The sequence below is a fragment of the Dysidea avara genome, chromosome 14 (genome assembly GCF_963678975.1).
Source record: "Dysidea avara chromosome 14, odDysAvar1.4, whole genome shotgun sequence".
Taxonomy (NCBI): domain Eukaryota; kingdom Metazoa; phylum Porifera; class Demospongiae; order Dictyoceratida; family Dysideidae; genus Dysidea; species Dysidea avara.
Window position 1 is genome coordinate 5,004,876 of NC_089285.1, and position 14,201 is coordinate 5,019,076.

The following is a 14,201-nucleotide window of genomic DNA, read 5'->3' on the forward strand; positions in this document are numbered from 1 at the left end:
CCTAGCACAAAGAGTGCAAACTGTGAAGGATGGTGTGGTAACAGCCTCCACTCTTTACAGACAACACATGGTTAAGGTTTCCAGACTATCCTTCTGTAAGTACTCACAAATAAAATAATCCAGATGTCACACTGCATGTTATGTTTAAACCAGGGGCAGATCCAGACTTATGGAAAGGACAAAATGAACTGAGGCAATATATACGTTGTCTGGTTTGGTAAGGTGAGACCAAAAAAAGGGTCACAGTCAGCTGACAATAGCTATCCACCTCACCAACCACACATTTATCACTGATAAAGTACATAAAAATTTCACAACACACTGCTCTAATACTGTGACTGCTTTATTAGAGTATCTCGATCTTGGTATACTAAACATTTTTGGAGGTTCCCCTACCCCCTTATCCCCCCACCCCCTCTATCCACCCCTGGTTTAAACCCATGCGGAAAGGTCAAGATTTCAGCATATAATTATATGATAATTTGAGGATTAACAATAAATACACACATAGGCGGATCTGTTAGGGGGACTTAGTAGGGCAAGAAGTTATAGGAGGGATTTCAGTTAACAATAAATACACATAATAAATACATACTTGTTACTACTAGTCACATAATACAATTTCCTGTACAATGTTGTGATATAATACAGAATTCAGTGTAGACACATCAGTGTTGTCTTTAAGCTGACAAACTTTTAATGATTAAAACTTCCAATCTCCATACCGTAATGTGTCCTGATAATGTGTAACATACAGAATCACTTCTAAATACTAACAAATACTATTATACAGATAGTGTATACACAGTATGCCTGTGTATGTGACACAGTAAAATGAACTGTGTTGGACTGTGTATCCTGAAAATTATGTTAACACCAGTCCTGTTTACTGTTTATTTAAATACTTTCATAGTTTATTGCAAAAGATTCTGTTATTTTACTATCAAACTTTGGGACACTAGTGGCTACACATATGGAGACCATGGCTTGTTCAACATGTTTACAAGAAACAAAAGACCTTGATTGTTCAGCATTGCTATTTATATAGCAATATACATTACACAGATAATCTGCTAAACCTAAACAGCCAAGCTATAAAAAAGAGTGCGGCCCCCAAAAGACCAGGTGAAAAGTTGTGAAATCAAAAGTAGCGGCCAAGCAATGGCTGCGATGATAGGTTAATGGCAAAAATTTAATAACGACAATTCAGATGAATTTGCATTGCCTCCTCCAAGTTTCAATCACTAGGATCCAGTACAAAATTGACCTGAATTGTCATAATTAATATTTTTGTCATTAACCTACCATCACAGCCATTTTTTGGTTGCCACTTTTGCTATTCACAACTTTTTCACCTGGCCTTTTTGGGGGCTTCACTTTTTTTACAGCTTGGCTGTTTTGGTTTATTGGAAGCCACAAAATTGGCCATAAACTGGCTTTGGTGCTTCCTTTTTTTTCTTTACAACAGGAATTGTTGAACAAGAGAAACCATCATAACAATGTGTGCATAGCTTTTTGTCAGATCAAATATTCGTATATTTAGTGTTACTAAATAAAATACTAAATAAAATGAATGATTATCACATAAGTAATAAGGTGACTTGTTACATAAGTGAACTATAGCTGAACTCTCATTGTTTGTAGTTGAACTCTTTACAGGGTGACTTGAAATGTATATAGTTGAACTCTTGTTTCAGCTGATCTCTCGACAGAGTGACTTGTTTCTAGCTGAGTGACTTGTTTCTAGCTAATCTCTCTACAGGGTGATTTGTTTGTTTCCAGCTGATCTCTCTACAAGGCAACTTGTTTCTAGCTGATCTCTCTTCAGGGTGACTACTCTATTAGAGTATCTCGATCTCGCACTTGCTACACCTGATTGGATTTCGTGTTATAACTCTGTGGCTTTAAGTCTGATTCTTCTACACCATTGAAGAACCTTTCTAAAATGATTACTCCATCTGTACAGCAATTTCCAAAGCATTATTCCAGGTGGTTTTTCTGGTAGGTGTGGCAAGTAGTCATTTTTTATTAGCCAATCTTTATTGCATAATTGTTACACACTGTTGGTTTTTTTGTTGTATCTTCATGGTTTTTAGTTTGATTTCTTCAAACCACAAACGGTTTGAGGTTCAATAGTTAACCTATCCATGTACCGAGTTTTGGCTTCTTCCCATACATGTAAGTGGTTTACCCTGTAAGCATGACAACATATTGGTGTGAATAATCACTAATAACTCCTTGGCTACTTATTATTATTATATCAAATTTACCACAATGGAAGGTATACACAAAAGGCAAAGCCTGTACAAGGTGTTAGCCACAAAAAGGAACACTACAACTACAAAAATACAACAAACAAATAAGATTACCTTAGTTTACATGTAGCTACAGTGACAATCTGATGATTTCTGTTTAAAAATTATCGGACATTCATTCTCCACCATATAATGACAAATTTAATACACATACACTCTGTGATCATCAGTGTCTACAACTAATGCTTAAAGCACTGTATAGCCTTGATACAATGCAACGGGAACAAGGATTACAATCATGGCTGTTTGTAGCATGTATCAAAAACTTTGACGCATTTACTGTACATTTAATTTTTACAAATTAAAATTTACGGAAAATAACATCGTCTTTCAAACAACGCATCATAACTTCCGCATGCTTCAGTTTACAGAGATGGGGTTGCATTGATCAGACTCATTGATAAATTGCGCATTGAGTGATATGCAAGATTTTGTATAGTGACCAATGGAAAAGAAAGGAGAGAGCCTTGTATGGCGAATTTACGCATCCAGGTACGAAATTGTACTGTGAAAAAACCTTGTTTTTTTCGTATGCTTTGTGATGTATCTTTGTAGAATGGCCAGCTAAGCCATTAGTTCAGGTGGATTCTTAATCTGTATGATTCAACTCATCAAATGAAACCAAGTTTAGCAAATTTGGGTAAGGGCAACCTACTGCACTTTTGAGGTTTGCGCACTGAGGTAACAAATTACTCCTATAGAAAATTGTATGGAGTACATTGTGGTGGAGTCAATTGTTAATAACAGCCACTATGAAAGTGTTGCAACAAATATTCAGATGCCAGTGTATAGAGAAATTCAAGGGCTTTGTTTTTATGGATGGTTTGTTGAGCAAATTATGGTTTCTAGCGGGTGCACGTTTGCCTTATTCGTATATTACACAAATACACGTATTTTCTATTAGGAAAGAAACACTGAATGGCTGTTCAAAAAAATTTTAACTGATTAGTGGGGCCAAGCTAAAGCTAAAGCTACAAAAAGGACATGAAGTAGTTTTTAGGCTGTTTTAATGCATATTCCATATAAGAATTAAGGTTAATATGTAGTGCTTTGTAAAATTTTCCAAATGTTACAATTTCCATTAGCCTTTTTGATATGGTGACAATGGTTTCCCTGATCTAACAGCTTGAAGTGTGTTAACTTGATTTGCAGGGGCGGATCCAGACTTTTAAAAAGGGGGTTCCACTTTGAAATTGCAACTTCAGCCTAGCTGTAAGTTGAAGACCAAAAAAAAAAGGTCATCACCTGCTGACAATAGCTACCCCTCACCATAGATACCCTCACTAACTATATTTCCTTATTTATAACTAGATACATAGCTTCCTACACTGCTCCTCAAAAGACTACTGTGACTGCTCTATTAGAGTATCTCGATTAGACTGCTCTATTAGAGTATCTCGAGTAGAGAGGCTTTCAAAAGGGGGATTCATGGAACCCTTTAAACCCCCCCTGGATCCACCCCTGATTTGGGTCACCAAACAACTACAATCACAAATGCTACACTAGCTCAACAACAAACTATCATGTGCTTTGGCTTAGCATCAGACAAAATAATCCAACACACAACCTTTCCTATTGTATCCTTAATTCAGAGAGTCCATTCCAGAGAGGTTCCCACATACATGAGACTACACCCTCTCAAAGCTCACCTTCTTTGGTCTTCCTGACATTCTCCCTCTCGAGACACAATTTTAAATGCTATACCACAAGATTATTTAAGGTGCTTAGACTATGCTACTATACGGAATGGGTACAATAAAATTCTATAACCACCGTACCTCATGGGCGTGCGTCTGCTTTATGATCACGTGATGCAAGAATCCACGTGATGTTACAATGTGCGATTTCGGGCGCGATGAAGACAGTTGGACAGTGCGCTGATTTAGCAGACGTCGAGAACATGAAATACAGGTATTGTAGTGTCACATGTGTGTACTTTCGAGACAGCAGGCAACGTGGGAAAGGTGCTAGGCCTATGACAGGAAATAGTGCTCTTTGCAAGTTTAATCCTGTGACCTTGATCCGAACGTTGATCACACTTAGAAGTCCAATAGTTCCAACAAACAATGGATCAACCCGTAATATAAGTCACAGTTCTCATGTTCTAATTAAGTCACAGCTAGGTTGAGGTTTTCCAGACTTTTGAGATGTACCTGCTGTTCACTGTAGATGTCAACGTTTACAACAGAGATAAATATCTGCTCTAACAAGTTGATGTGCTACTTATAAAAACCAGGCACCATGCAGTTAGCTAACTCATCAGAAATGAAGTTATTAACCAACTATATGTATTGCATAGGTTTTTGGTTGTGCAATAATACAAAATTTATTGTAATTCTTGTATTTCATAATTCACGAAATTTTTGTAATTCAATTACATTGCTATGTGCTGCTAAGAAAGCGCTTGTTAAACAAACCGCTTTTATCAACACATTATGCACAGAAGTATCTTCTAAACTGTTTTATAGTTTGACTATCGTGTTGTTTTCCACAAATTATCTCGACAAAGCCTCAAAGTTACTCTTCATTTTCGTTCGTGTACGTAGGGGATACGCCCCCTTTCCAACTCGAGGGAATAAGCTATTCCTAGTAGTCTACGAGGCCTGCACAGTTGTTTTTCAGTTATTAAACACCTGTAAAACCTGAAGGGAAGGTAATTCACGAAGTCGGAGGAGAGTCATCACACCCGTATTTCAGACCACCGAAAAGAAACCACCTCAGAGCAAAGTTTACCTGTGCGAAAGTTTAATACAGACTTCATTTAACTTTTACTTCTTACATAAAAGCTGCTTTTCCATTTGACGATTTTGCTCACGGGTGCATACGGACAAACATAGGTAGATAGGTACACACACACTTTTACGAAAACAATTTCAGTAAACCAGGTGCCGGCTTGTATGTATGTCAAGAATTAGCAATATGGCATGTCAGAATTTTGGAAGCTGCTACTTACAATGTACCTGCATATTATGTTTTGTTCAAGTGTGTATAAGACATGATGTGTTGTACCTGTACAATTATCAGTGTGTCTACATTTATGTGTTCCTGCACTGTCGTCATATTTAATTCAGCTTAAGATACCATAATGGAAATACACAGTAGGGATATAATACTTATTATTGTTTTACTGTGATTTAATATCATGCACTACTCTAGCTTATTTTATCACATTTTATCAATGTGCTATAGCCTCTACTCTAGTTGACAGAGCGGCCTTAGCATTCCAGAAGCCCTAGGCAAAGCCAAAGTTAGAGACCTCTCCTAACACGTTAACAGTCAAAGTATTGTCCATTTGTAGGGCCTTTATATACATTTATAAGCTTGTTACGTAAAACAGTATGGACTGCACGGCTCTATGTAGCTACGCTAGCTATACATGTATGTATGGCTGCTGTTTTTGCAACTCTATTTCTATCCTAGAAGTGTTTGTGTAACTTATCATAATATACAGATATCTTTCCAGCTTTATAGCACTGTATGGCAATCTTCCAGCTCTTCAGAGCTAGCTGATCTTGAGAACTTTGCGATCGAAGAACCAATGCTACCCCTGAGTCTCACCTGCTCAATCACCTTTATCACAAACAATACTTTACTGTAATCTTAGTGCCAATTCCATCCAGTGTAGCTACTACAGAACCACTCAGTTGCACCAAATCAGAGGCGCGAAATGAAGGATACACCAAAGCAGCACAGTCAAGGAGTGGCAAATGGCGAACAGCCAAACTACACAGCTAATATAGTGTACATCTTTTCCTACGTAAGTAATGTACAACTCACATGAATTGGTCACAATACAAACAGACACTATAAGAAATCCATGTCTCTCCTATACTCCAAACCGTCACAGCACTGTCCCTCCATATTTGTTTTTAAATACTATCATGTGAATCATCTCTGCGCATCAGTAGAACAATAGAGAATGTTCCTGTGTGCTTTTGTTTTGTTATGATGATGTAAGTGCTTGTTCTGTAATGATAATGAGTTGATAGAAGGCTATTCATAGCCTGGGAATACCTAGAACTGTCCACTAGTGTATGACTGCATAAGGGAAATGTGAATACAATTGGCTATATGAATAGCATTTTATTATAGATGTACATGCAATCTGTAAGCCTGAGGCATCTTTTTTGGTGCTTGGAGGCCCCCTCAGCCCTGAGGCCCTAGGTAGGCTGCCTACTCCACCAAAGGTTAAGGCCGGCTCTGTAGTTGAAAATTCCAATTTTTTGTGTACTTGTTTAATGGGTTAATGTCGTGCAGAACATTCTCTCCTACTCTAAGCCATTCTACCATCCAGATTTCTGACTTTGGCCATTACCAAGCTCATGTTTTTCTGTGCATCTGTTTACTTTAATATTATTGTCTGGTTATCTCTCAAGGGAACTCAACTGACAGTACGATTATCAATTTCCCTTCTGATTTGATGCCTGACATCTTCCAATGGAGAGTTGAAAGCCTGTTTATGTTTTGTTGGAAATACTTAAACCTGCCCCAAAGGCTTGAAATACAACATACTGTATGCAGTGAAGCCATCACCACCTTTGCCTATATAGAAAATCTGATTGCAGTCGATTTTGGAGAACTTGACAAAGCTTACACAGTCCCAGTGGTTAGTACTTCAGTGTGTTAGTAACATGATTGGTCATACTCAGTGTATTTGCTGGAATGTACTCCTGTCGGACACTCTCTTTTACTACTTTATATTATGAACTCTTGCTACTATTACTCAGTTTAAATTAGAGGTTGGAATACATGTTGATATTTCATCATCATTTACCTCATGAAGTAAACAATTCTGGTTTACACATGTGTACACCATATCCGTGATTATTATAGTGTATGGTAAACATTTTCCAGTAGTGAGCATCTGTGGTTGTCAAAGTGATGACATACATGAATAGAATGTGGTAGTATAAAGCTATGAAGCAATGTAGTATAGATGGATGTTTGCTAGATGTGATGGACATACAAGAAAGTGGTATGTTTTTTTACAGATACGAAGAGGTGTGTCCTTTCAATTAAGGGTGAACAATATGCCTAATGAAAAAAGTAAAAGTGAAGATGAATTGGTTTCAAAAAATGTTGTAATATTACAGAGATATTCTGAAAGGATGTGACGGCCGTACAGTATCAATGACATTTTGACTTTGCAAGCCATCAAATGTAAACTTGAGAAGGTACAGTGGAACCTGTGTTACGGTCACCTGGATTAAGCGGTCACCTCTGCATAACGGCCATGGTAACGAGGTCCCAAATATTTTCCCATACAAATGTATGCATTGTGGTCTACATTAAGCGGTCACCTGTCTAACGCGTATAACGGCCAGCCAACAATTTGCCGCCTATGAATCACTGTATACATAACTTTCTCATTCGTATAGCGGTCACTACCTTTTATGGTGGCTTGTTAAGCCAATTTCCTGGTACCACGGCACCGTTTCAATTAATGCGCAATTATCACACTTCCTGCCTTTCAATGAATACTATATAATCAATCAGACTTTATTGCTTAAGCATATTCAATAGCTATAACCAACATTCATAGACTCACTTTACCCTTTCTGTATTAAATATTCAGACTGTATAGACCTTATTCACTGAATTAATTTCATAGCGCTTACAACCCGTTGCGAAGGAGTTGTCTGCCAATATTCGCCATTTGCAGTACCAAAACCATAGTAACATCACAATTCTCCGCCAAATTTGCCATTTGCAGTACCATAACTATGGTAACATGATAGCAACCGTTGTGCTCGCCCAGTTTTAGAACTCAAAATGGCGTCCGAAAGACCATCACCATGGCAAATAGGGAGCCTTGTATGGCTTCGCGTGACATCAGAGGGCGCTTACTGTTCTAAATGAATAAGGTCTATTGCGGTTGGCGCGAGCCTCTTAATAATAATTACTCATTTATAACGGTCATAGCCACTAAAATGCTGCTGACCACCTTATGCAGGTTTTCTCTATAACAGCCACCTGTATATAAAGGCCAGATATATCTAGTCCCAAGGTGACCGTTATAGACAGGTTCCACTGTATTAATTTTTTGGTGCTGAATCTCCTTAACTATTGTATATACAACTGATCTAAACATACTGTAATGGTAATAAAATATTTGTTATTCCTGACTGTAGGAGGCATATGTTGTAAAATAGCACAAAGTTCCAGTAAAGTGTGAGGTCATTAGATGTCATGATGCTTATTAAAGAGGAACCATGTGTTGTTGTCTGTTGACCATATTTGGCTATAAACAGTATAATAGTGAACATCATGTATCTAGCTTTAAAATGACACAGTAGGATTTACTCCAAATACACTTTTAAATTTTAAGGTCTTGGTTGACATTTTTATGGAATTGCCCATATGCTGTGTGCCTGTATTTTCCAGACTCAACAAACTTGGTTGCTGTGATTGTAGTTCAGTTTGTTATTTCACAGGATAAGATCTCCTATGAATTTTTTGTTGGTGAATATCGGATTGACAAGAGCCTGAAGGGGACACTGGAACAGTTAGAAGATGTACAAACAGTTAGAAGATGTACAAACAGTGGAACTGGTTGAGATACAGTACCAACCACAGGCCAGGTTTAAGGTTAATTCAAGCAGTGACAAGATGTACCACTGGTATGCCAGGTGTGTCTGTCTGTGTGTATGTAGATGTGTAGGTTACTTTTTATCATCTGAGTGAAGTGTGTTTATGCTGGACTGGGATTATCATGTCATGTGTTTAGTTGCAAACATGTCTACATTTTGTGGGGAGTCTCAGAGGTAATGTAAATGTGTCACCACAAGCAATTACAATAGTGATTACTTTAGACCATTAATCTGTCATGTTCAACTGCCCACTTGTGGACTACCCTGGTGGCCATGCCAGCAAATCTAGGACAAATATACTGGTAGAATTAGCTAGACCAATAAATGACCTGAGCATTTATAAAGTACACTAGAATTGCCTTCTGGCATTTACCATTGTTGGAGTATTTGAATTCCAAGTGTGAGACAGTATTCTTATTTCAGATAAAACTGGCCAGAGAGGGTGGTACTTAAACCCAATTTGCCAAGAACATGAGAGAGAGAGATCATTAGCATGTGAGGCTGAAAAACGACATACTCTAATTATCAACACAGTCTTTGTGATCTCTTAACACTTTGTCTTGTCTCCTACAGTACGTATAAGCCTTATCCACAATGACATTTTATGACATCATGAGAATAAAAATGGCTGCAATGGTTATACAGGTGCCTATGGAGATAAATTTTTGGTCGTTAATATTTCAGCTAGGTATGGAGATATTGACGACAGGTACAAAAGCTATTGTAAACGTATGCTATTCAGAAAAAATTGAAACGTGGCAAAACTCATTTATCAATGTTTTATATAAAACTTAATTGTACCTGTTGTTTAGAGCTTGATATCTTCTTTTCTCACTGAAATATGAGCAATTAACATTTTTTCTTCATAGGTACTTGTATAACAGTCCCCCAACTATCGCGGTCATTTTTATTCTCGTGATGTCATAAAACGTTATTGTGGATACGGCTAATAGCATGTTTGTGCATCAGTGTGAACTCCCATAATCTTTACCCAGTACCAGGGCTGAATGCCATCTTCTCAGTGGAGTCCTTGTGCTTATAAGGAACTGCTGAAATATAAGCACTGTGGTTCACAATTAATTCCTACAATGGTCACATCAAAGGTATCATTTTAGGTGTTCATATTGTTGTTGAAATGTGCTTGTATAGCTAACACAATTGAGTGGTACCTTATTGTAGTGTACATACTAAAAGGTTGATGTAGTATCTTATCTTTCTCTCTTGCTCTACATACATGTAGCTCACTCCCATTGGATCCTCAGTATTGCCTGGTCACCAGATGGGAAGAAGATTGCATCAGGATGTAAAGCTGGCAAGGTGAGTGAAATGTATGGAGTTGTCCACATCATTTCCCTCTACCACCCTTAATAATACTCTTACTACTACTACAGTGGAACCTGTCTAAAGTGGTCACCTTCAGGTCAGAGATATTTGGTCTTTATAGAGAGGTGGCTGCCTAACTCACTATCGTATCTCTATAAAGCAGCCATAGGCCACAAACCAAGGTTTGACCTTTATACAAAGGTTCCTGGGATTATAGCCACATGCCTACTCTTCAATCCATTACTTACATAACAGGCATAAACAAAGTAGCAGAAACCAGAAAGGATGACCAACAAGAGCGAGAAACCACTATATGGAGACATTATCACTAGGCTGCCTTGCTACAAAGCCAGTGAAAGAAAGGCTATGGTTTTTATACTGGAAAGACAGTTACCTGGTAACTACACGACTGTAAATTCCGAGATAAATTCAAAAAATTAGCATATTGTGGGGTGAGCTTTAATTGGAATCATGTGAAGAGACAAAGCCATGAAGTGGCTATAAGCTTATCTATACAGAACACAATTGTGAGTATAAAATGTTATAGAAGTATAAAGTAGTGTAACTGGTTTACTCACTGTCATGACTTGCTGTGGCTGCTTTGTGAGAGGCTTTTTTGTATAACGAAGTGCTTCCAAAAGCTGACTGTTATATGTGTTATAGAGGTGACCGCTTAATGCAAACTATTTCTGTACAAACTGTTTAGGAATCAGTTGGGACCAGTCACATGGCCATTTTGCTGAGGTGACCATTAAGAGAGGTTCCACTATACTACACAGTTATACACAGTATGTTAATACCCTACGACATAGTGTGAGACATATCCAATACTTATGCGAAAAATTCTCTTCTACACACCACGATACAATTGTTATCAGTTTATCATACAATCTACAGGTGTGTATATGGGACCCAGTAACTGGTAAACAATTGGGAAATTCCTAACTGGCCACAGACAGTGGATAACATGGTTGTCACGGAGACCAATGCATCAGTAAGTATGCTCATATGCAGACCATATATAGACGTTCTGCATATAGTTGCGAGACTGAATTGTATGGGACTTGTAAATGTGAAGTCAAACTGTTGGAAATGATCAGTGTGGACTTAGCTTTTACCTCCATTAGCTTTTATTGTGATGCCAATGGAAAGTATAGTCAATTAGCTACATGTAGGTCTACATGTAACAACCACTGTAACATTTTTTTTTCTAGAAGCTGTACAAGCTTTATGCTTGCTTTCAACTTTTGGTCCTTGTGTACATTTATCATTAATTGTGTTGGTAGTTATAGCACTTTGTGTACTGCGATCATAACAGCCTGTGCTTGTATACACTATATTTTGCATTGATAATTACATAATATTTTATGGTATATAATTCCTGTTAGGGATCTTGTATATGTACTCCACACTATAGGATAGTAGTGTATGTACTCCACACTATAGGATGGTAGTGTATGTACTCCACACTATAGGATAGTAGTGTATGCACTCCACACTATAGGATAGTAAAGTTCACATATGGAATACAAGGCTGGCTCATTCAGTGATGATATTAACTGGTCACAGTCAGTCAGTGACTTGTGTACGATGGGGTGGAGAGGGACTGATATATACCTCATCACAAGATAGGACTGTGAAGTGTGGAGAGACCGTGATGTGTGTGTGTGAGTGAGTGAGTGTGTATGTATGTTTGTGCATGTGTGTGTACATGTATTATCCGTACCCACAAAGTAGGGATGCCACGACATAGAAATTTTTATGTCACATATCATAGAGGTTTATGTCACGGCATAAGCAATTCTTAAAGTTTCACAACTGAAGCTGTTACTTATGAAACTATATAGCTATTTTGATTCAAACATGCAAAAATATCAGCTTAAACATCAGCTATATTAACTATGACATCAACAAACAACCAGCATTGCTTGTACTTACTTGTCAATTTTCTCATATTTATTGCATCAAATTTGATCAATATGGATGGAAAAGTGTGCATTATTTGGAGATATTTATGTCACGACAAAGAAGCCTATGTCATATCATATCATGGAGCTTTATGTCACGACATGTCATATGTCACGACTATCATGACATCCCTACCACAAAGCAGAATTCCATCATCTTCCATAGGAGTATTATGTTATGTAGGACACTATCAGGACATGGTCACTGGGTTAGTGGTGTACATGTTGTAGTAACTGGATCATGTGAGCTCCTGTCAGGTGAACACGCTGTGTCTTAACACTGACTATGTGTTAAGGACTGGACCATATGAATCAGCTAATGACAGACTGTCTAAACCAGAAGGTATTGTGTAGTAGTTCTCTGGCTAGTAATGTTGTATGCCCTACCGTATAACAACAAATATTGGCAAAACTGATATTTGGTGATTTGCTATAAAATTGCAGTTGGCGAAAATGTAATTTGGCGAAATGCTGTCACTGAAAAATTGGCGGTGCACATGAGTGGTGTAAGGTGCGTGCTATAGCGTACAATCCTTTTTGTGCTGAAATATTATGGATTCAGTCACTGCATGCATGAGTCTGGCAGAGTCGTTTTTATGGGACAGGTCTGGATCTGATCTGCTTTAAAGAAAGTCCAGGTCCTTCTGCAGTCATGAGTCACGCCCACTTATCAGGATCATTTGCTGTCTGTAGGCATACGTAGAGCCTCACCCATTTATCAATGGCTACACACAAATTCATGTCTTGCTACTACCTGCAAGCTTACGTGGAGCCATGCCCACTATTCAAGTATGAGTTTTTTAGTATCTATTATCTAGTCTAGTCTGTAATCCACACCCATTTGCATGTGATAATTTAAAGGTGTATTTAAGTAGTATCCACGAAGTCACACTTGGGATGTCGAAACCTACTTCTGCAACTGGTATCAAAAGCTTGGACCCAAGGTATCAAAATAATATTGAAGAAAATTTAATTTGGCGGTTTAGTGACAAATCACCAAGTCACCAAATTTAGTTCACCGCCAAATTTAATTGATATACAGTATCAGAGACCTCATACATATCTGTATAAAAGGAAATTTTTGAAAGGTTAAGTATTCAAAAAATTCGAAACAACAATGCCTTTTCAATAACTCATTTATGTAATTTGCTTACCAGAAAAAGTACCTATCAAACTATAAACAAGGGTAAGTGCTGCAGGGGCGTACCGAGGGGGGTTTCCAGGGGTTTCAGGAACCCCTTTGGATTTTATACACTACTTGAAACATTAAGGAATCAAAACTTCAGGTTTCCAGAATATCCTGGAACAGGATATATTTTAAACTTTTATCTTAGTTAAATAATAGTTTCTAGCATGTTAGCAACACTTATAGCATTGTTCTGAATTATGATTTTTGTGAAAAGATTGAGATACTCTAATAGAGCAGTCAGGTAACTCTAATATAACAGTCACTTAGCTGTAGTGGAAACCCCTTTTCAAAATTCCTGTGTACACCCCTGTGCTGCATGTTTTCTACTTTATCAGTTAGCTAACTATAGGTATTAGGCCACTGGCAAACACGATGCAAGCTATACCATGAGTGTCACCATGAGTCTTGAAGCCTAAGAGCTCGAGAAAATTATTATTCCAGTCTGAGTGAAATGATAGTGAATATCTGGAAGTGATGAAAAGCGCTAACTGGTGATGGCTCAATTTGCAGGCCACTCAGTGGATTAAAGCCATGTACAGTCTACCAAGCAATATGGTTCAAGCCACAAAGGAGGAATATGTAGCTAGACACGGCCTTTGTTTATACTGAACAATCAAAGCAGCAAATTCTACTGTAGCTACATACACGTGACCAATGCAACAATTGTTAGCTTCCTCCAGTTAGGTTTATAAATCTGTCTTATCTACAGTGCGGTGTGGTAATGGTAGAGAGAAACTGTATCAAATATATTTTTCGAACTTACCATCAAGTACTCATTTTTGAAAATTTGACCTTTCAAAAATTTCCCACTATACGG

At 37.8% G+C, this 14,201-nt stretch overlaps 1 protein-coding gene across 4 annotated transcripts in view; it reads left to right on the forward strand.

Annotated features, from left to right (window-relative positions):
• The first annotated feature begins 4,130 nt into the window (after positions 1–4,130).
• Positions 4,131–14,201, forward strand: part of LOC136244882 (notchless protein homolog 1-like) — a 56,992-nt gene continuing 46,921 nt past the window's right edge. For 2 of the 4 annotated variants that reach the window (XR_010695614.1, XR_010695613.1), the window contains exons 1-4: positions 11,126–11,222; positions 11,733–11,889; positions 12,221–12,404; positions 12,454–12,538. Coding sequence is in view for 1 of the 4 variants with exons in the window: in XM_066036430.1 (XP_065892502.1) it covers positions 11,196–11,222; positions 11,733–11,899; positions 12,221–12,404; positions 12,454–12,538 (463 nt within the window). In the remaining 3 variants the exon portion in view is untranslated. Of the gene's footprint in view, positions 4,227–8,749; positions 8,945–9,900; positions 10,223–11,125; positions 11,223–11,732; positions 11,900–12,220; positions 12,405–12,453; positions 12,539–14,201 lie in introns of those variants that run through there. The other 2 variants (XM_066036429.1, XM_066036430.1) reach the window with 2 other exon arrangements.